Genomic DNA, 19,898 nt, shown 5'->3' with positions numbered 1-19,898 from the left:
TGATCAAAAAAGTTTATTGTATATTAAAATGACTTATTTAATGAAAGGGTCAATTACATTTTGCATCCTTCAAGTATAAGTCATTTTTTACTTTGTACCTAATGTTCAAAATGTTTCAATGTAAAACTTAAAGTTTATGAAAATTGCAATGTAAGATTTATTTAGAAAGTGTCAGATTCATTTACACTAATGTGGACTGTAAATTTACGCCGGGACAAATAAAATAAACCAAATAAGCCAAGTAAATTTACACTTATGTGTAATTGACCCTTAATAAAATTACCCAAATTACTACGTGGTCTGATATCCTAGCCGGTTCGGACTCCCGGGTGAGGTCGGTTGGCTTTGGCAGTTAAAAAGCCTCACTCTCCCTCCCTCCCTCGCTCTAGTAAGAGCTTTAAGGGATCTCCGCGGACCTCTCCCTCTCTCCCTCACTCTACGAAACAGGTTAGGGTTTTAAGATTTTAGCGTCCTGCGTAAAAATTAGGGTTTTCTTTTTTTCCTAATTGCCTTTCTTTGTTCATATTGCTTCCATTGAAAATTAATCAAAACCCCAGATTAATTCTTTTCTCTACGTCCGTTTCTATCATTTTGTTTCGGTTTATCAGTCTGATCCCTAAGAAATTTTGTGTCTTTACCGAGAAATTGTATCAAATTGAAGACTTGCAGTTGCTTACTTTCTGTGTAACTTCATCAGGAAAAAGGTTTTTTTTTTTTTTTTTTTGAGAATGCAGGAAAAGGGTATCTTGGGTTTTTTTTTTTCCCAAGTGTAAAAACCAGAGAATTAATATTAATAGGGTAATTGCGTAGTTGGTTTTTAGCCTACTTCCACAGTTAAACACCACCCTATAGAAGTCTACTTCCATTAGAATTTGTCCCATTTCCATTTTATAGGAGTAGCTAGCTTTAGGGCTAGTTTCATTTCTCATAGAATATGCTTTTGTATATATGTTTCTTTAACCAAACAAATCGAAATTAATTTAGCGGTGTTGTTTTGTTTTATTGGCTTGGTTCAGGTGCCACACCTAAACATTATGTTTGAATTTTTTTTTTCTTTATATATTTATTTTCTTAATGCACTTTTGCGGCTACCAAAGGGGCAGTTTCAGTGTTTTTATAATAACGGCTTTGATAAATAACCAATCCCTATTTTTGTGTTTCTTACACGGAGATCAAAAGATCATGAAGTTGCAGGTTTGACAGAGATGGATACAGAGCAATGGATGGAAGAGTTTCTCAGGAAACTCGAAGTTCAAGATCAGGAGAAGTTGGAGCTGGCTTATGGTGTTGAAATCCAAGCAGATGCTGTGTTACTCGCTTGTCGCATCATTTTGCAATACCCTGATGGTTAGTTAATCGGTACAACTGCTCCTGTCATAATCATTATGTTTCTTTCAATATTTGGTTGACAGTACAATATTATTTGGAGGGCTTCATTAATTTGTCATGGTTTTGAGGTTATTTTTGTTTTTATTTTTTATTATTGTTTTAGTTTTTCAGTTTGATAGTGGAGGAGCATTTGATGATACCCAGAAGACAATTTTGCAAATCAAAGTAGTTGAGCTTCTAGAGGAAGCTTCTGCAAACTTGAGGCATAAATTTGAGTACTTTAGAGAAGAAGAGGATGATCTAGATGTAGGTGAGTACCTGTTGCGACGCACACTTGTTGAGTTAAACGAAATCAAGAAAGAAAGAGAACCATCCACCCAAAAGTGGAGTGACCGTGTAAGTGAAGCTTATTAGTTACAAGCAACATTGGTCTTTTTCTCTAATTATTTTGAGTATGCAATGCTTTCCCAAGAAATATGTAATGTGGTGATTCAGGTGACAAAGGAACATGAAGAATTGAAGGATAAGTGGAAACAATTGGAGACAAAGTGGATGCAATTACAAACTTCACGACAGAGATATGATATAAGAGCTCGAGAGGCGCTTTTGTTGGAAAGGATGCACGAAAGGTTGGTTTTCTGTTTAAATGAGGCAAGATTAAAGAAGGTGAACAATTTCTCTGGGGTGTTGCAATGGATTGATGACCATGTGACTGAGCTTTTATATACAACTCGCAAAGATTTTAAGCATGAGCTAACCGTAAGCTCGCATGTTGTTGCTAAGGTGTATATATTTTCAACTTTCTCCTATGCTAGACTTTCACTTCCTTTACTGACTATACGGAATAACAATCTAGGTGACTGGTTTTTTTATTTATGAGAAAATTCAAAAGTGGTCTACTTCTATGGTCTCAATAGTTTTCACATTAATGGTCATGTAGGTAGCAATCCCCTTGATTGGTGCTCCACCACCATGGTTTCTTTTTGAACCACCACTGCTTCAGAACCTTCAACAAAGAATTGCTAAGAGGGTAATTGGACAAGAACATGTTCTGGTTGCAGTCACCGCTGCTCTGTCAAGGCAGAGGCCACAGCGACGCCCTATTGGATCCTTCCTCTTCATGTGTGGCTCTGGTTATGGGAGGACAGAAATTGCTAAAGGTTTGGCCGGACTACTTTTTGATAATAAAGACTTGCTAACAGAGTTTGACCTGGCAAAATACACAGGGCCAAATTCTTTCTCACGCCTCATTGGTGTTCTCTCTAGGTAATTTGTTAATTTACTGGTATGTTCTTATTTTTTTTTTTTCAGACTGAAATTTTTCCTAGATTTAATTTTACTTTATTTTTGGATTTTTGTTCCTGTAGTCACATGGGGCCGGGCAAGAAGGGGGAGCTCTCAGAAGCTGTTAAGATGAGGCCTGTAGGTGTCATTTTGTTTGACAATGTTGACAAGGCTCATACATCTATCATTGGCATTCTGGCTGAGATTATAGGTTTTGGTTATCTAATAGATGGTCAGGGGAACACTATTGACTTCACTAAAACATTAATCATCATGACAACAAATGTTGGATGTGATAAATTTTGGCCATGGCAATGCAAATGCGCAGATGAAGTTCAAAAGTTCCCTATCAAAGAAGGATTATATGATGCTGAATGGGAAAAAGAACATAATTTCTGTTATCTTTCTCTTCTAAGGGAGGTAAGATGTGGGAAGATCAATCTAAATTATCTTTGTTTAAGAGCAACCATTATCATATTTACCCAAATCACCTTTGCATCTTCTCTTTTGCAGACCAAACAGCATTTCAGACCTCAATTGCTTGAATATGTGGATGATGTGATTGGATTTAGGTCTCTTTCCTTTCAACAGTTGAAGGCTGTTGCTAGGCTCCAGTTAAGGGACATTGCCAGCTCCATCACACAGAAGGGCCTCATTATATTCCCATCTGAAGCTGCATTAGATATGATTGTGCGGCAATCAACTTTGCGTGGAGATAGAATTGTATGTCTTTCATAAATTATGATCTTTTTTATTAACTGAACTATCAAGAGGGGGAGACATGATAACTTTATATAAACAGATAAACATAGACATGAAAAATAGATAAACAGCTAGTTAAACCAAGTAAACAAACTGAGATGCATTGTGGAGAGTAGAAAAGGAGCCATAGTCCATTTAGGATCTCTATAGATAGATCACCACCTTGCATCCTGCTAAACCCCATCCTCACCATTCTGCACTACTCTCTCCATGTTACTGCTAAATTAGATTTTTCATCATCATTAACACCTCACTGCAGATCATACAATGCCTTTCAAGATTTATAATAAGAAATTTATATGATTTATATTCTCTTGAACTAGAGAAAAGTCATTGTGAGTCATTGTGAGTAAGAGTTAACTGAGACCACCTCCCTTCTCTTCATCATGCTTTTAAGTTTCTAATTCTGAGGATATTGCCAACTCATGTCAGAAATTATGAGTACATGAGTATATGTTTGATTTTTTCCCTTTCTGTTGATCATAATTATCCAACAGTGTTTTTACAAATAATGTGTGACATTGATCAAATGCATGTTCATTACACTTATATTAACTGGGCTTTGGTGTACAAGTATTGATTGCTTCCATTATTTTACCAGAAAGGTGGAGAGACAATAAGGATGTGGCTCGAAGAGAACTTGGTTCCTATGCTGTTTGAGATGCTTGGAAAGAACGGAATAATTGATTTTTCTATCATATATATTGAAGCCTCAGTTGAGACAGACCAAGTGTCTTTCAGATTGGAAAAGAATGGACGTCCACTGGAAGAACAAGATGTTAATCATTTAGCATCTTTAAAGGAATTGAGATTAATGTACCGTAAAGAGAAAGAACGAGCAAAGAAAATCTACATCCTGAGAAAAATTTGCAACAAATTAATTAGTAGTGCAAATGCTGGATTGGATCATGTTATTGATGTTGTTCAAGATCTGGTTAATACAATTCAGGATCTAATTACAATACCCAGTAGTATCAAATCTTTTCTCGACAATCCAAAAATGGTAAGTAATTTTGTTTTCACTGGCACTCCTCTTTCTGAATGATGGTTAATTGACCAAGTGTAATGTGGGTGCATATATAATACTAAAATTATTCTCGACTGTTTTTAGGTGGCAGTGGCTGCCTTGAACGAGGATGAGAGGCAGAGCAAGAGGGCCAGAAAGGGTACTAATAGTTGAGTGGCTGAAAGATTGCCTGCGAGGTGAACTACAAAACTTCTGATCCGAGTAAGTTTATTATATGCAGAATCCCCAAGATATGATCTTTTAAGCTTCTTTAAATGTAATTAGCTAACCTGCTCTCTTTGGGTATGATTATCTCTATGACCAAATAGGTGTTGCTGCATCCCATTACTCAGTGAGACTCAGCAAGGATAGGATCAGCTACCAGGATTCTTTAAGTTTTTGCTGACTTGGCAAAGCTGACTGAGGTCCCAAGTAGATGTATATTAAGGCATCAGACTAACAAAAAGAATGTAATTTTCCCCAAGTGTAACAGCAAAGGATTTGTTATGGAATTTCACATAGAAAATTAGATTTGCATTACTGAACTTGTTCTGTTGTCTTGGCCAAGGATTTACATTGAACTCTGCATCAATATTACCCTCGATAAGGGTCAACTCCAAGCCTCTCTGGATATCTCAGCAGCATTCATTTCAAGCAACAAGATCAAATGCATATGTGTATACCCAGCTGCCCTGCCACATTTACATTGGCAAAGTCCCTCCCAGCTATGTGTATACCCAGCTGCCCTACAAATACAACAAACACTTTTGTTCCATTTCATTTGCAACACAACACACCCATCATAATCTGATTTTGATTCTTGATGATCGACTTTGGGAGTCGCTGTATACAGTATTACAGTGTTGTGTGTCCGGGTTGATACTCAACGTCTGATTAGCCAAGACCGTACACTAGGTCGATAATATGCCTTTGCAAATTAGCATCCCCTGCTGTTGTCAGTTCAGGTCTGCAATCAAAAGTTTTGGCGTCCTGTGAAGAAAATGGGGACTTATTCATGGACATGCTAGGCTTGCAAACTTATTACAGTGACAACATGAATACTGTAAGTTTATACACACTTGATGTGCTCAAGATCAGTTTTCTGATTATGCCAAGTGGTTAACCTGCCAAATGCACCGAATTACTCCATAAAGTGACCAAAGCAACTTGGTAAACAATGAAGTTGAACTGGAGATGGAAGCACACCATTCAATCCAAGAAACAAGTACACCATTGAACTCCACTTATCAAATGGGGGTAGGGTTCATAAGTTATGGTCATGGTAATCATATGGTAATTTCCAGCATGCAACTAAACCAAATGAAGCATGGCAAGGCACAACCTATGGTTCATCCAAGTTACAACTTTGTTTGTAGAAGATTAGTTTGACAACCTAATTAGTAATGCGGCGCTCTAAAAACCTCCACAGTAAGGTTGACCACCAAAGCAGCACATAATAAAACTCTTAATGATCCATAACTGGAAAGTCTGGAATACCAGTAAAACCAATATTTCATGCCAGAAGTGCAGGAAACTAACATTGCTCCACAATGCCATAGTTTGAAACAGCCTTGCCATATAAAGATTGTATTTAGTTTCACTAAAGACCGCACCACCCATGTCCAACACACTAATGCTAAAAATCAGATTACTTCTCTTTTTCTTATTTTTTCTGCACATTTAAGCTTCTACATGAAAAAGCTCTGCAGTACATAGAAATCTAAATTTATTTGTCCAGATACAAATGTAATAAGCTGACTCATCAACAAAATTTCCCCAACAAAAAACATCCAAACAGAAGATTAATTAATTCAGGAAAGAAAAGCCCATTTCATACATCTGTTGTCCCCATTTCAATTCAATGTTACTGGCCTAATCAATGTCCACTAAACCTTCCTTGCTGAGTTACTGTGGCAAGGCAGCTTCAACTTCATTCCACTTATCTTGATTTACAGTGAATTTCTCCTTCATTTGGCCAACAAGCTCCTTCGCCTCTGCTACCTTTGAAATGCTCACAAGCCCATCAACAAGCGACTTCATAGTCGAAAAATTTGGAACCCAATTCTTCTCAATACTCTCCTTAGCAAACTGCAATGCACTCTCAAAGTCCCCACCTTTGCACATAAAGTAAACAAGGGTATAATAGCAGTTACTGTCCGGCTGTAAACCCCTATTCACCATATTCTTAACCAGCTTCTTCGCTTCATCCAAACTCCCTTCTTTGCAAAACCCATGAATCAAATGGCAATACGTGACTGCATTCGGCTTAATACCCCTAGACAACATCCCATCAAACAAGGCCTTGGCCTCCGCAGACCTCTTCAATTTACACAAGCTTTTGATTCTAATGTTGTAAGTACTAAGCCCCGGATGAAACCCATGCTTCTCCATCAAATTCATCACCTTCCCAACTTCTTCAAACTGCTCCTCGCTGTAAAACCCAGAAAGTAAATGCCCGAAAGTATTCGCATCCGGCCTCACATGCTTCCTCTCCATCTCGGCCAACACCGAATAGCCTGAACTCGTCGAACCCGACTCCGAAAACGCCTTGATAACCAAATTGTAGGTATCCATATTGGGCTCGATCCCATAAATCTTAGGGAACTCGAGAAAAACCCTATTGACCTCGTTGTAATTCTTGGAGAAAATGCAAGCGAGCAACAAAGCGTTGAGCATTTTCACATTCCGAGGAATACCCATTTCCTCGCACTGCTTGAAAGTGCGAACGGCGTGGTCGACCATCTCGGCCTGGCCATAGAGCACTATGGCATGGGTAGCAAAACGCTGCGTTTTGAGGTCGGGGCGGGAGGCGAAGAGGTCGTCAAGGAACTGGCGGATGGCGTCGAAGTTGTTGGAGTCTCGGAGCTTGGAGACGGCGACGGAGAAGGCGATGCGGTCGAGGTGGGACTCGGGGGTTAGGGACGCGGTTTTACAGATCTCGATGATTTTGTAGGGGTCTTTCTCGGACTTGAGGAGGGAGAGGGCGGCTCTGGTCTTGTCTTTTGAAGAGAGTGGGGCGGCGGTGGAGAGGTGGCGCGTGTAGTGGGAGAGTGAGGCTTGGCGGAGGCGAGAGATTAGAGACATGGCTTGGCTTAGAGAGAGAGAGAGAGAGAGAGAGAGAGAGAGAGAGAGAGAGAGAGAGAGAGAGAGAGAGAGAGAGAGAGAGAGAGAGAGAGAACGGGGATCGCAGCTGGCTAGGGTTTTGCAGAGGGTTGTGAGAGAGTGACTGAGACTGAGACTGAGACTGAGACTGAGAAAATAGTTTTAGGGATGTGAGATTTTGGTGAGTTCGTTATGAAACGGCGGGGAAGAATAAAAAAAATAACAAAAATATAAGAGGGAATGGGATTGAACCCGACGTGAATCGAACACGCAACCTTCTGATCTGGAGTCAGACGCGCTACCATTGCGCCACGGATCCCTGACTGATTATTGATGGACTCCTTCATTAGTTATATGTGGTTATATTGAAATGGGATACTCAATTTTGTAAGTGGCTCGCAATGACAATAATAATTTTAGGAATTTTAAATTTTTATCCTAAATTTAGATCATGAATGATGTGTCATTACACATGTCAATGATTTACTTGTAAAATAAATGATGATTAAAGTGACCCATATTTGAATAAATGACACTCACTTTCTTTTTTATAGGCAATAAATGACACATTGACACGTCATTTGATATTTATAGCACTATTCTTGTAATAAAATAAGGAATTATAAGTCTAATTTATGCTTTAGTAATTTCCCTAAAAATGCCCGTCCATTTTTTTGGTAAGATTGTTAGGATAAGATTAGAAGTCTAACTAAAATTAACATATCATGTGTCATATAAGTTTGTAACTAAAAGACACCAACGATTGAAAGAGCTTCAAGTGCGAACATACATCGAGCGCTCGACACTATTTTTTTTAAAGTGCTAATCACTTCTTATAGCAATCAGTGCCACTTCCTTCGTCGCTTTCTTGACGAGTTCATCCATATAGGATATATGTAGAATGACTTGTGAATGCTTTATGTTAAGATGCTCAAAATTTTAGAGTTAAATTCTAGCATTAAACTTGAAAAAACTAAATCTAAGCGCATTGTAAAATTTTATACTACCGAACCCTAAGCAACAATTGTGAACGCTCAAACCTGAAAAGGCCTAACCAACTATTATCATAATTTTTTAGATCCCAACTAATGTGTTATTATAAATGTCATTTTTTTCATTTATAAATTTATTTTGAATCTTATATGTTTACGACAAATAAAAAACTAATATATCACGTATTAAATAAGTTGATAACTGAAAATTGGGATGATAGTTAGTAGCATTTTTTTTTTCTTTAAAAAAAAAAATTTAATTAAGAGTAGGTGCTCTATCTATTGTAGCTTGTGGTATTAGAATAGTATCAAGAACAAGGTATGGTATTAAACTAGCAAGCTTATCATAATCAAGCTAGCTATAGCTGAAGTGAAATGTTCGATCTTCTTATCTCAAGAGGAATTTCCTTCCATTATTCTTTGTTGTTGAATTAATGATTCAACACAACTGTCACGTAGCTTACATGTGCTTGATGTGGTCTAATTATACCTCTTTGTATTCTGAACAGCATTATAAATTTGTAATCAATTTGCAAGCTAGCTTGATGAGCAAAGAGACCATTATGTTGGGACTGTTGCCAAAACAGCATTAATATATATACTATATTCTATTGATATGTCTGGCTTTCAAATAATTTCCATTTCTCTGTTTACAACAAATTGCAAGAAGACTGCATCCACATGCACGTGGGGAACGTGAGGACATGAATATGACGATTAAGATTTAAAATATTAAATATTAAACATCTAAACCACACCCACTAATGATTTAAAATTTATAGTTTTTATTAGAATACATAGTGTAATTCTACGTAATTTTGGGTGCGACTCGACATTGACCGTTAAATTATTTTTAAATTTTCAATTAAATCTTCCAAAAAATATAATGTAAGTTTCGTTTCTGAATTAGAAAAATATTTTTTTAATAAGAGTCCCTTTAATATACTAACATATATGTCATTAAGCTGGCCAAAAAATAATACATGTATATGTGAAAGCATGATGATCGAATGATCGAGTGTGCAACCGTTTCTACTTCCTTTATTAGGTATATGTGAGACCGTGATGATGGAATGATTGAGTATTCAATTATATCTACTTCATTTCTTTAAAATTCAGGAAGTTTATATAGCATTTTTTTTTATTATAAATTTATAACCATATATTTATATATTTAGCATCGATGTCAAAGTGATGAAAGGCACGATAGCCAAAAAGAGAAAAAACAAATTATTGAAAGACAAATTTAGTGGATTAGTTAAATTCGATAATTTTATTCAATAACCCTTTTTAATATGTAATAATTTTTTTTACCCTAGCCTTCTCCCCCCAAAACTAACATTTCTAACATTTTTACATTTTGTCGAACCAAAATACCACTTATATAGTTATATATCATATGTAGACCGTGTATTTGACAACTAAACCAGAAAATAGACTTTTTGGTTCTTTCTCCACCTTCTTCGCCTTTGAAACTATAATGTTCGTGTTCCTGCAACAGCTCCTTTGTCAATTCTTCAGCTGGCGAAGTGTTTACACAATTGTTTGTTTGTCAAAATATGCAACAATTGGTGGTGGTACAACAAAGTAGATGTTGCATGAACACGACTGTCGGAGTTTCAAAGGCGAAGAAGGTGGAGAAAAACCAAAGAATCGATTTTTTGGTCTAGTTGTCGAATGCACGGTCTAGATATGATCTACATAAGAGATACTTTGGTCCGAAAAAATGTAAAAGAGTTAGAAATGTAAGTTTTGGGAGGGGAAAAAGGGTTAAAAAAGCTTATTGCATATTAAAAAAGGTTATTGAATGAAATAACCCTGGGGGCTACTTTTAGAATCAACCGGCCAATTTAATATTAAAGTAAATAAAAATGTTCTTTTAGGTTACATGTGAAAAGTTTTATACATATTTTACAGTGTAACTGAATGACAGATATAAGCACATGGATGTTCTTGCTTAGTGTTCTTTTCTGGGCTTAAGCCCACCATTGTTTCAAAAGAAAAAGAAGAATGACATGTATAGTGTTGTTGGTGAAAATATTATATTAATTTTTCGTTCTATTGATAATTAGTTTCAATTAATCATAATCTAAAACAAGATTGTATGATAATTTAAAAATATTAAATTTTACTTTTAGTTCTTGTAGTTGAGTCAAATTTTATTTGGTCTTTTTAGTTTTAATTGTTTAATTTTGGTCATATGCTTTGTAAATTGTTGCAATTCATGAACTTGGAGGGTATTTTTGTCTGTTAATTCGTCATTCAATTGTTAATGATTTGTAAAATACATGATCAAAATCACGATAAATTGTAAATTTTGTAACAAAAAATATAACAAACTTGTTAATTTAATAAATGAAAATGTTAATATATTTTTGTAATGGAATGATTTGTAAAGTACATGTTCAAAATCAGAGTAATTGATATTACAAAGATTAAGGTGGAATTTGATTCCAATTAGAGGGAGCAAAAGTAAAATTTGACATTCTAAACAACTCTACTGGGCTCTTTAGAAAAAACACCTACGCTTCCATGCAGTTTATATACGTGACCATTTCCTCTTAGGTAAATGAGGCAATTATCTGAAACCTTCAATTTTATAAATTTCTGGAGAAAAAATCATATGAATGTACAAGAGATATTAGTGACCTCATTAGTAAAATGGAGATTTAGAGTTTAGTCCATTTTATGAGTCTTTCTTAAACTAACATCGGTAGTGATTTATGATTTTTAATTAAGTTCTTTTATTTTTTTTCTTTGACGGCTTTATATTATGTTTTAACTCCAAAATTTTGGGTTCCGCTCAAAATGTCAGAATTAAAACCTAACATGCAGCCTCTACAAATCTCACTTTACACCCTAGGAGGGGAAATATCATTCAAATAAAGAGAAATACCCTTCAAATTGGAGAATGACTTTATTATGAATTAAAATGATTTTCTTATAAATTAAAATGACTTTATTATGAATTAAAAGAATTTTTTTATAAATTATTATAAATTTTAAAACACCCTTCAATCTCCATCTAAAAATTATCCTTTTAAAAGACCTAAGTCTAATTATCTTTTAATAAAATTTGTGCGTGTAGCTAAATTAAGACAAAAGAAAGGGACATATTCTTCGTCTAATCAATTAGTTTGTGGTTGATTTGCAAGGGGGCATGGTGTATCGTGTTTGTGGTCGTACCGCAGAAACCAACACCGCCTAACCGTCCATGCCACGTCATCAGTCAAGAAAGTTCGTGTCACATTCGTGTGAAAATAGTATTGTATGCTGGCCAAATCAGTGGTGTGCGGGACCCACCCATCCGCGAATCTTCTATCGCATCTCCTCTCACCTGCACGACTGCATCACCTTGGTGCAGTTATAAATGAGGCTTGTAATTGGTAGCTACGTTTTAAATTCAAAGCAACTGATTCGCCGCTCCCGGTTAAATTTCTTTGCCGCCTAAACAATTGGCCATTCCTTAAAATCTTAGGTATAAAAAAAAAAAAGCCAAACACACATATTTTAATTTATATTTATCCAATCACTGGTTTAAACTAAATAAACCTTATATCTTTCTTATACATATATATAGGAAATTTTAAGTAAGAATGCCCTCATTTAAGAAAAATAAAGACATTATGTCTTGGGTTTATAATTTAATGATCGAAACCCTCCTTATTTTAAGGCATCTTTTAAAGATTATTCCTACAAAGAAATTAACTAAATCGAAAACTAAGCAAATTTATTACCATTACCATTATTTCAATTTTATCTAATCAACTGTATTTGTACGCATATTTTAGATGACCAAAAGTTACGTAATTGGCTGGAGATGATCCTTAAAGAGGGTGATTCCAATTAAATTATCATAATATCAAATTAACTTTAATTTATATTTAGCTTGTTAAGTCAATAAATTATCGAATGTTCTTGACTTCAATTAATAAATTATAAAATTGAAATTACCATTTGGTCCTTGGTTGTACAAGAAATTACCAAGTGGTCTAAGCAATCAATTTAATTATATTATAATTTTTGTTTTATGGAGAAAAAAAAAAGATTCAAAGTTATAACCAAGGAGTAAAATTTCGGTTTCGAGGAAATTTTCGATGGAAATTTTCGCGGAAATTTCGATTAAAATTTCGATTTTGATAAAATTGGACAAAAACGACGAAAATTGCTATCAAAATATGGAAATTTTGAATGAAACTTGACCATATGTTTATTTAACATATTATCTACTACATTGATAAAAAACATTGAAGAAATCAAATAATATAGCAGATTTCATGTGATATGTAATGAATATAATGTGCGTCGGAGACAATACTGTTAAAAAAATACTTCACTAATTAATAATTACATAATAAAATTATACGAATAAATCACCAATGTGGCAACGAAAAGTAGCAAGCTTACTTAAAGGGACTTGGAAATGGTCTTTGATAGTTAAATTAAGCCGAATTGGGTTAAAATAGAACCAATCCAATGACAGTAGCGGCGACAACGGTTTACCTAAAATTTCAATTTTACAAATTATCGTAATTAGAAAACCAAATATTAAGAAAATGAAACTTCATTATAAGAGGATAAATTTGTTTTTCATAATTTATGTTTACAACTAAACGAAACACCAAAATGATCAAATCAAACCCCAAATAAATCTCAAACATTTTTTTTCTTTCCAATTGCCTAAAGACTCCAAATCTCAATCTATCTTAAAAAAAATTTCTTTTCTTTTTTTTTTCTTTCCTTTTCTTTTTCTTTTTTTTTTCTTTTCTCTTCTTCTTTTTTCTTTCCTTTTCTTTTTTTTTCTTTTTTCTTTTTTTTTTCTTTCCTTTTCTTTTTTTTTTCTTTTTCTTTCTTTTCTCTTCTTTTTTTTTCTTTCCTTTTCCTCTTCTTCCCACGTGACTTCCTCTTCTTTTTCTTTACTTTTCCTCTTCTTCCCCCAGTGGTCTTCCTCTTCCCCTGTGCTTCGTCTTCTTCCAGTTCAGCCTTCCTCTTTTTTTTTTTCTCCTGTTTTTTTTTCTTCTCCCTTCACCATTTTTTCTCCTCCCTTCATAATCTCTCTCTTCCCTCTCCTTCCTCCCTTCCTAACTCTTTCTTCCTTCTCCCTCCCCGAATCTCTTTTCTCCCTCCGACGATGGCGCGCCTCGAGCTGCAGCTCTCTCTCCAGCGACGGTCTCTGCCTCCCCTCTCCGGCGACGGTCTCTGCCTCCCCTCTCCCTCCGGTCTCTACCTCCCCCCTCTCTCTCCGGTCTCGACATCGAAAATTTCGCCGAAATTTCGAGGATTTCGGAAAATTTCGGCGAAATTTCGGCGAAATTTTTCGAAATAATTTTGGTATGGTGTTAAAATTTCCATACCCTTAAAAAACGAAATTTTACTCCCTAGTTATAACATCTAAAATATTGTGTAGACTAAATTAATAATTAATTATTATAATTTGGTTCACTAATATGGCCCACAAGGGCCACAACATCTAAAATATTGTGTAGACTAAAATACACAGAAAAATACATAGAAATTTTGAAAATTAATTAATTAAAATAATTAAAAATAGTTTCGGACTAAAAACAAATACATAATAATTCCTATGAACTCGTTTTGACTAGTTCTAATTTACTATAATGTCAAATTACTCATTTACGCTATGAGAGTTTCTAAAAAAATTTGGGAAGTCCAAATTTATTTATAGAAAATTAAAATAAATTTCTCTTTATAAAAATTCTAAAATTTCCGTAAAGTCTTGAATAGATTCTCACAAATATTTTAGAAATTACCAAAAACCTGTTTTAGAGAATTCTTCTAAGACTTTACAGAAATTCTAAAATTTTTTTAGAATTTATTTTATAGAGGGAAATTTATTTTCCTCTAAGACCGAGAGGTCTGGGTAGCACGTGTTCACAAGAAAGTTAGTGTTATTGTTTAAAAAACCAACGGTGTAAACCTCATATATTTTGGAGTTTTGAAGATTATTCTATGAATTTTTAAAGAGTCTAAAATATTTTAATTTTCTGAAAACACTCATATGAAAAATTAGTAATTTGACCCCATATTAAATTAGTATTAGTCAAAACGAGTCCGTAAAAATTTTTCATGTATTTTTCTGAATCCGAAGCTATTTTTAATTAGTTTATAAAGTTTGTAAAAAATATGAAGTGAACAAAATGATACACGATAATTAATTTCAATTAATATGATACAAAATAAATCCTAAGGCGTAAAGTGAGATTTGAAATTACATTCAAGGGTAAACTTGTAATTTTGTAAAGGCTTCACTAGACTATAATTAATAATTACACGAATCTTTATATCGAAGGGGATTCCAAAATCTTATTTAATCTGCTCAAAACTCCACAAGCTACTATTCTCCAAAAAAAATTCATGATCTAGAAAGATATGGTAATATGCTGAAGTTCGTTGTCTATCCATCCTAGTGTAGTCTGATTTGGTCAAGATTAGTTTTTGACATGTATCAAATCGGTTTGTCCCGAAGACATAAATTGGAATATTTCTTTTCAGGCGTTAAAAAGAAAAGTAGTTGTAGCTCACATGTTGACGATGATAAGTCATAAGAGTAGATGCAATTTTTCTTTTTATTTTTCTTCGGCTTACAAAATATAACGCAAGTGTCTTAAATTTAAGTGACAAATAACTGCATAACAGTGTGTCCTAAACTAATTCGTAATAGGACCGTGATTCCTATAGTTTAGGAAATGGAGGTCTGCCTCAAGTTTTTTGTTTCCTTTTGTTTTTAGGAATTAAAAAGCAGAGAGGATAAGAGGCTGCTAATTTGGTAATAAGAAGAGCACAAGTGTACAACCACCACCACTTTGAATTCTAAATTTGTAAATTGTAAGCGTAGAAGCTTAGGTGAGAGCGACCAAAAAAGGCCTCAAAATCCCCAAAGCCCTCTCTCTCTCTCTCTTGGACCGTCTGGTAGTGGTTGGTCTGAGACTCTGAGCTGTGTGTGCGCTTTGAGCACTTCGATTTGAGCTCTTCTTTCTCCGCTTCTCAAACTTTTGACTTTTGCAGTAGAGCTTCTCAGAGGAGGAGGAGCTCCAGCTCGCCCCAAATGACGAGAATGCCACTGACCTCTACCCCTGCCGTCGTCGCCGCTTTACTCTCCAATTGGTGGGACGAGATCAATGAGTCCACTCAGTGGCAGGACGGCATTTTCTACGCTCTCTGCGCCGCCTATGGTCTTGTCTCCTCCGTCGCTCTGGTCTGCTCTCTCTCTCTCTTTCCATCTCTTTGGAGCTACGTGTGCACACTAACACGCATATGTTCGAATATATATACGTCTGTGTTTGTTTGTGTAGTCTATTGATTGGATTTCGTGCTTCTTGTTTGGCTAATTAGCATCTAATTTCCCATCAATCTGACTAGTGTTTGGGGATCCAAGTTTGTAATAATCTGGGAAAGTCCCCAAAATCACATCAAACAATTAACATGACTCGATTTTTTATTTTTGATATTTTTAATATCCATACTTCAAATTTGGGATGAATCAAGTACCACCAACTGTCACTTTTGATGTACATAATTCAGTTCACAAGTTACGAATGCTACTTAATTGTTCATAGAGAAAATTTTGAAGGGTGTTTATGAGTATGTGAAGTTGAGTGTTTTGTGCTCATGATGCACAGATTCAACTAATAAGGATTGAATTGAGAGTTCCCGAATATGGTTGGACGACGCAGAAGGTTTTTCATCTCATGAACTTCATTGTTAATGGAGGTGATGCTCCGCGCATTACTGGCATTCAGCTTATCTCTTATTGTTTTGTCATTTAGTTATTTTAACTTCTTTTGGTGTTGTTGTTGTTGCAGTACGCACAATTGTTTTTGGATTTCACAAGCAAGTGTTCCTTTTGCATCCGAAGGTTAGTCTTCTGTTGCTTCAGTTAGTTAAAAGCTTACATCCACTGAATACTCTTGCGTACAATTATAAAGTATAAAAGCTTTCCTTATTTCTTGTCCACAATCCGTTTTACTTGGGTGTACTGAGGGACATTAAGGCTCCATAAAATGAAAACAATGAATCTTGGGCTTGTATTCTAAAATGGGGCAGCTGCATCTTGAACCAGGTTCTAACATGGGTGTTATTGGATCTTCCTGGACTGCTATTCTTCTCTACGTACACTCTTCTTGTCCTCTTTTGGGCAGAGATATATCACCAGGCAAGTGCATGTTTTTCTTATTGTTACTGTAAGCTAGACTTCAATACTGGTGAGATGACGAGATGTAGAACTTCAGAGTGGGATTATTTCTTTCTGACTTCTTTTGTTACTATTAATGAGCAGGCAAAAAGTTTACCAACAGATAAACTCAGGGTTGTTTATATTTCAGTCAATGCTGGAATGTACTTTATACAGGTGCGCTCCATCTCACTTATACTCTTATACTGCATAAGTTGCATATTATATGTATCTATTGATCAAGCATTTTTGGGATCTCCAGCTAAAAATTTCACTTTCCAATGTGTATTTCCCCTTTCTTTGCTTCATCTCACATATTCTTTCAGAGAAGGTTAGGGGACAAAAGTTTTTACGACTGTTAACATAGTAGTTTTAGCTCGCCTAGGTTAACTTCTTTACCCATTTTATGGCCAGATTACATTGAAGAGAAAAGACATCTTTCTGGTTTTCCTATATAAAATACAATTGTAGTGTTTTGTGAGCAACCTAGCCACCTAGGCATGACACATGTTTGTTTATGATTTTATTATGGGAGTATGATTTTATTATGGGAGGTAGTTCTTGCTTGCCTCCTTGGTGGATGGAGGAGGTTGTATTCAACTCCTCGCCACTGACATATCTCTACATAGCTGTCCAGAGTGTGGTTTGGGGTTCCTAGCATAAACAGCCATAAGTCCCTTTTGGGGCACTTCAAAATTTTAATTTACCTTATGATAAATGAGGGTTTGTCTTCAGGTTTGCATCTGGATATACCTCTGGATAGATGACAACAGCGTTGTGGAGTTTATCGGAAAGATATTTATTGCAGGTAAGGCCTGTTTCTAGTCATGTGATAGGTTTCACAAGCTCCAATTCATGAGATTGATACCTCGTTTTGTCATCATATACTAGATGTTTCATGCATGCTGATTATTGCTTCTCTTGTTTAATCATGCATACTCATTACATTGCACCTTTTTTTGTCCCAGCTGTGTCATTTCTAGCTGCACTAGGTTTCTTGATTTATGGAGGAAGGTGAGTGTTCAGCATCATATAGTTTTTGAAGGATCTGGAGCTGCCAGTTCTGTATTCACTGTTATTTCTTTTTGTGTGCCTGTGCATTTGCATTTGTAATGGGTGGATTATTGTAAACGATTCCTTCAGGTTATTTGTCATGCTGAGACACTTTCCCATTGAATCCAAAGGGAGAAGGAAGAAACTTCATGAGGTTTGTACCCTGCCTTTACATTTTTTTTTTTTTTTTTATGAGATTACAACACCCGATTGCTAGATTTATTGCAGTGAATCTTCTTGGCTAGATTTATCGCTTGTTTATTCAGTCATTGATGTGAAATTTTATTTAGCGAAGTTTACTCTTTATGAATACGGCATTCAGATGGCAGTGGGTTAATTCCTATTCAGCTAAAACACACATATAATGCACAGAAATGGTAGACTTTAGTAGTACCTTGAAGGCTTGAACTATGATACTATCATAATTCCCTGCAACCATTTTTGTTTTGAATCTCCCTTTAACCAATTTCTTTTTTAGTTATAAAATATAATTTAACAACAATTTTTCCGGGTGCATAATTGTGTGTGTCTTCATGTAGACCAGTTTCAGGGCTTTGAAGTAGAAAGAAAAAAAAAAAAAAAAACCAAACAAGTTATTCTATGAAAAGTAGTTCAATTAGCTAACAAGTGGTTACCGTTGCAGGTTGGATCTGTTACAGCTATATGTTTCACCTGCTTTCTCATAAGATGCTTTGTGGTAAGATTCAAATCATTCTATGCTCTAGTAATTTGAAGAACCTTCTCTTGTATTCTCAATCTCATAGAGGGTAGTTAACAATCCAGTGGCAAAAAAATTCTCTTTGTGCCTGTCATGTGCATGTTACTCTCCATAAATAAGATGTACGTAGCAGCAGTTAAGGAATAATTGAATAGTTCCATAATCAGTTATTTTTAAGATCTTCCCAGGGAGGGGGAGGAGAGGACACACCTCCGCCCTCCAGAAAAAAAGAAAAAAAAAGAAGGTAAGAATTTCCAAAGAGAACACAGAACACCCAATGAATGGGATAATCTCTAGGAAGTTTAGTCTTGTCCATAAATTTTGATTACTATGAGCTTTTGTCTGAGAAGCAAAAAATAAATAACTTTTCAATTGTAGCCAAAGCCAAACAGAAACAGAACTAAGATTCCATAGTTGTAATCACTAGAACATCAATTTAAAACTGAGAGAGACCTATAACATTTCGTCAATAATTTTTAGGCTATATTTTCAGCTGAGGCTACTGGGGTTGAATTAAGATTACCTCTATCAGGAAACAGGTTACAGATACATAGTATTTCTGATTCAAACTATTCATATTATCAGCTTTTGAACTTTGACCCAAGCAAGTATGAACTTTTGACTTTTATTTCTTTATTCCACTGGTAAGATGATAGTCCTATGTGTATACTGCTTTCTTGATTTGCTTTGTGAGGTGGTGCTGCTTTCATTAGCATATATTGAATTTGCAGGGAATATCATTAACTTGATTCTCAAAATGCAGGATGTCTTATCTGCTTTTGATTCAGATGCATCACTTGATGTTTTGGATCATCCAGTTTTGAATGCGATCTACTACATGGTAGTCTACTAAGCTTGTTCATTTGGAAATCTAATTTTCTTGTCTCTTTCTTCAAACTATTTTTCATTTTTGCCCCTCCAAATTTGGAATATCTATCCTCTGCAGCTGGTTGAGATCCTGCCTTCAGCGCTAGTCCTTTACATCTTGCGCAAATTACCCCCCAAGAGAGTATCAGCTCAGTATCATCCGATCCGTTAGCCTGGTGCATCTTTATTCTTTGTGTTATTTTTGCCCCCCTAAAATTATTTTTTATGGATTGGGAGTTTGATCCTAAGGAGATTGAGCTACAGTAGGAAAGCCAGAAAAATAGTCCAGATTTAGTATTCTGGTGTGGCTCATGATGCCGGCATTTTTTTTTATGTATGTATATTACACAGCTCTCTGTAGCTTGCCAAGGAAAGATAGTTTACATTAATTCCATGGTTTATTTGATCATGTTACAAAAGGAAATTTTCATGTAATTTTAATGTTGTAGGTGTTATTTCTGTTTCGCTCAAGATTTTCACATCATGGTGTGTTCAATCTTTTGCCCTCAGTAAACGATTGGTGTGATATAATATATAAGTTCATTGTTTATGCTCAGTACTTGAGAATACAAGGTTACATATGAATGTACTTTA

The 19,898-nt window shown here is 35.3% G+C and overlaps 3 protein-coding genes and 1 non-coding gene across 9 annotated transcripts; 2 read left to right on the top strand and 2 right to left on the bottom strand.

Moving 5' to 3' along the window:
• The first annotated feature begins 324 nt into the window (after positions 1-324).
• LOC147298576 (chaperone protein ClpB1-like) lies at positions 325-4,921 on the top strand. Of its 6 annotated transcripts, none has more exons than XM_086255816.1 (10): positions 325-447; positions 1,180-1,347; positions 1,501-1,725; positions 1,825-2,112; positions 2,270-2,595; positions 2,697-3,033; positions 3,127-3,336; positions 3,977-4,378; positions 4,487-4,603; positions 4,711-4,921. In XM_086255816.1, the coding sequence occupies exons 2-9, from the start codon at positions 1,282-1,284 to the stop codon at positions 4,553-4,555; spliced, it is 1,923 nt and encodes a 640-aa protein (XP_086111942.1). In that variant the 5' UTR covers positions 325-447; positions 1,180-1,281; the 3' UTR covers positions 4,556-4,603; positions 4,711-4,921. The 6 variants fall into 6 exon arrangements, with proteins under 6 accessions (XP_086111942.1, XP_086111939.1, XP_086111954.1 ...); XM_086255813.1 differs by having other exon boundaries at positions 1,493-1,725; XM_086255828.1 differs by having other exon boundaries at positions 387-447; positions 1,189-1,347.
• Positions 4,922-6,015: 1,094 nt separating this feature from the next.
• Positions 6,016-7,669, bottom strand: PPR336 (pentatricopeptide repeat 336). Its single transcript, XM_086255838.1, has one exon. The coding sequence runs from the start codon at positions 7,463-7,465 to the stop codon at positions 6,287-6,289; it is 1,179 nt and encodes a 392-aa protein (XP_086111964.1). The 5' UTR covers positions 7,466-7,669; the 3' UTR covers positions 6,016-6,286.
• Positions 7,670-7,730: 61 nt separating this feature from the next.
• On the bottom strand, positions 7,731-7,802 carry TRNAW-CCA (transfer RNA tryptophan (anticodon CCA)). Its single transcript has one exon. It is a non-coding gene; the product is annotated as a tRNA-Trp (tRNA).
• A 7,503-nt stretch (positions 7,803-15,305) lies between these two features.
• On the top strand, positions 15,306-19,860 carry TOM1 (tobamovirus multiplication 1). Its single transcript, XM_086235150.1, has 11 exons — positions 15,306-15,691; positions 16,116-16,206; positions 16,299-16,351; positions 16,556-16,648; positions 16,772-16,843; positions 17,402-17,474; positions 17,635-17,680; positions 17,810-17,873; positions 18,363-18,416; positions 19,201-19,278; positions 19,384-19,860. The coding sequence occupies exons 1-11, from the start codon at positions 15,542-15,544 to the stop codon at positions 19,474-19,476; spliced, it is 867 nt and encodes a 288-aa protein (XP_086091276.1). The 5' UTR covers positions 15,306-15,541; the 3' UTR covers positions 19,477-19,860.
• Positions 19,861-19,898: the final 38 nt, after the last annotated feature.

Source organism: Dryas octopetala, chromosome 1, assembly GCF_963921425.1.
Source record: "Dryas octopetala chromosome 1, drDryOcto1.1, whole genome shotgun sequence".
NCBI lineage: Eukaryota > Viridiplantae > Streptophyta > Magnoliopsida > Rosales > Rosaceae > Dryas > Dryas octopetala.
This window is presented reverse-complemented; position numbering and strand designations above follow the sequence as displayed.

Bases quoted from the DNA above. Each gene is read 5' to 3' on its own strand.
- TOM1 (XM_086235150.1), top strand. From the start codon at position 15,542: ATGACGAGAATGCCACTGACCTCTACCCCTGCCGTCGTCGCCGCTTTA. The intron at 17,681-17,809 runs GTGAGTGTTCAG...CGATTCCTTCAG, and splicing joins TTCTTGATTTATGGAGGAAG to GTTATTTGTCATGCTGAGAC. The intron at 19,279-19,383 runs GTAGTCTACTAA...TATCCTCTGCAG, and splicing joins TGAATGCGATCTACTACATG to CTGGTTGAGATCCTGCCTTC.
- LOC147298576 (XM_086255813.1), top strand. From the start codon at position 1,206: ATGGATACAGAGCAATGGATGGAAGAGTTTCTCAGGAAACTCGAAGTT. The intron at 1,726-1,824 runs GTAAGTGAAGCT...GTGGTGATTCAG, and splicing joins CCCAAAAGTGGAGTGACCGT to GTGACAAAGGAACATGAAGA. The intron at 2,596-2,696 runs GTAATTTGTTAA...TTGTTCCTGTAG, and splicing joins CTCATTGGTGTTCTCTCTAG to TCACATGGGGCCGGGCAAGA.
- PPR336 (XM_086255838.1), bottom strand. From the start codon at position 7,465: ATGTCTCTAATCTCTCGCCTCCGCCAAGCCTCACTCTCCCACTACACG.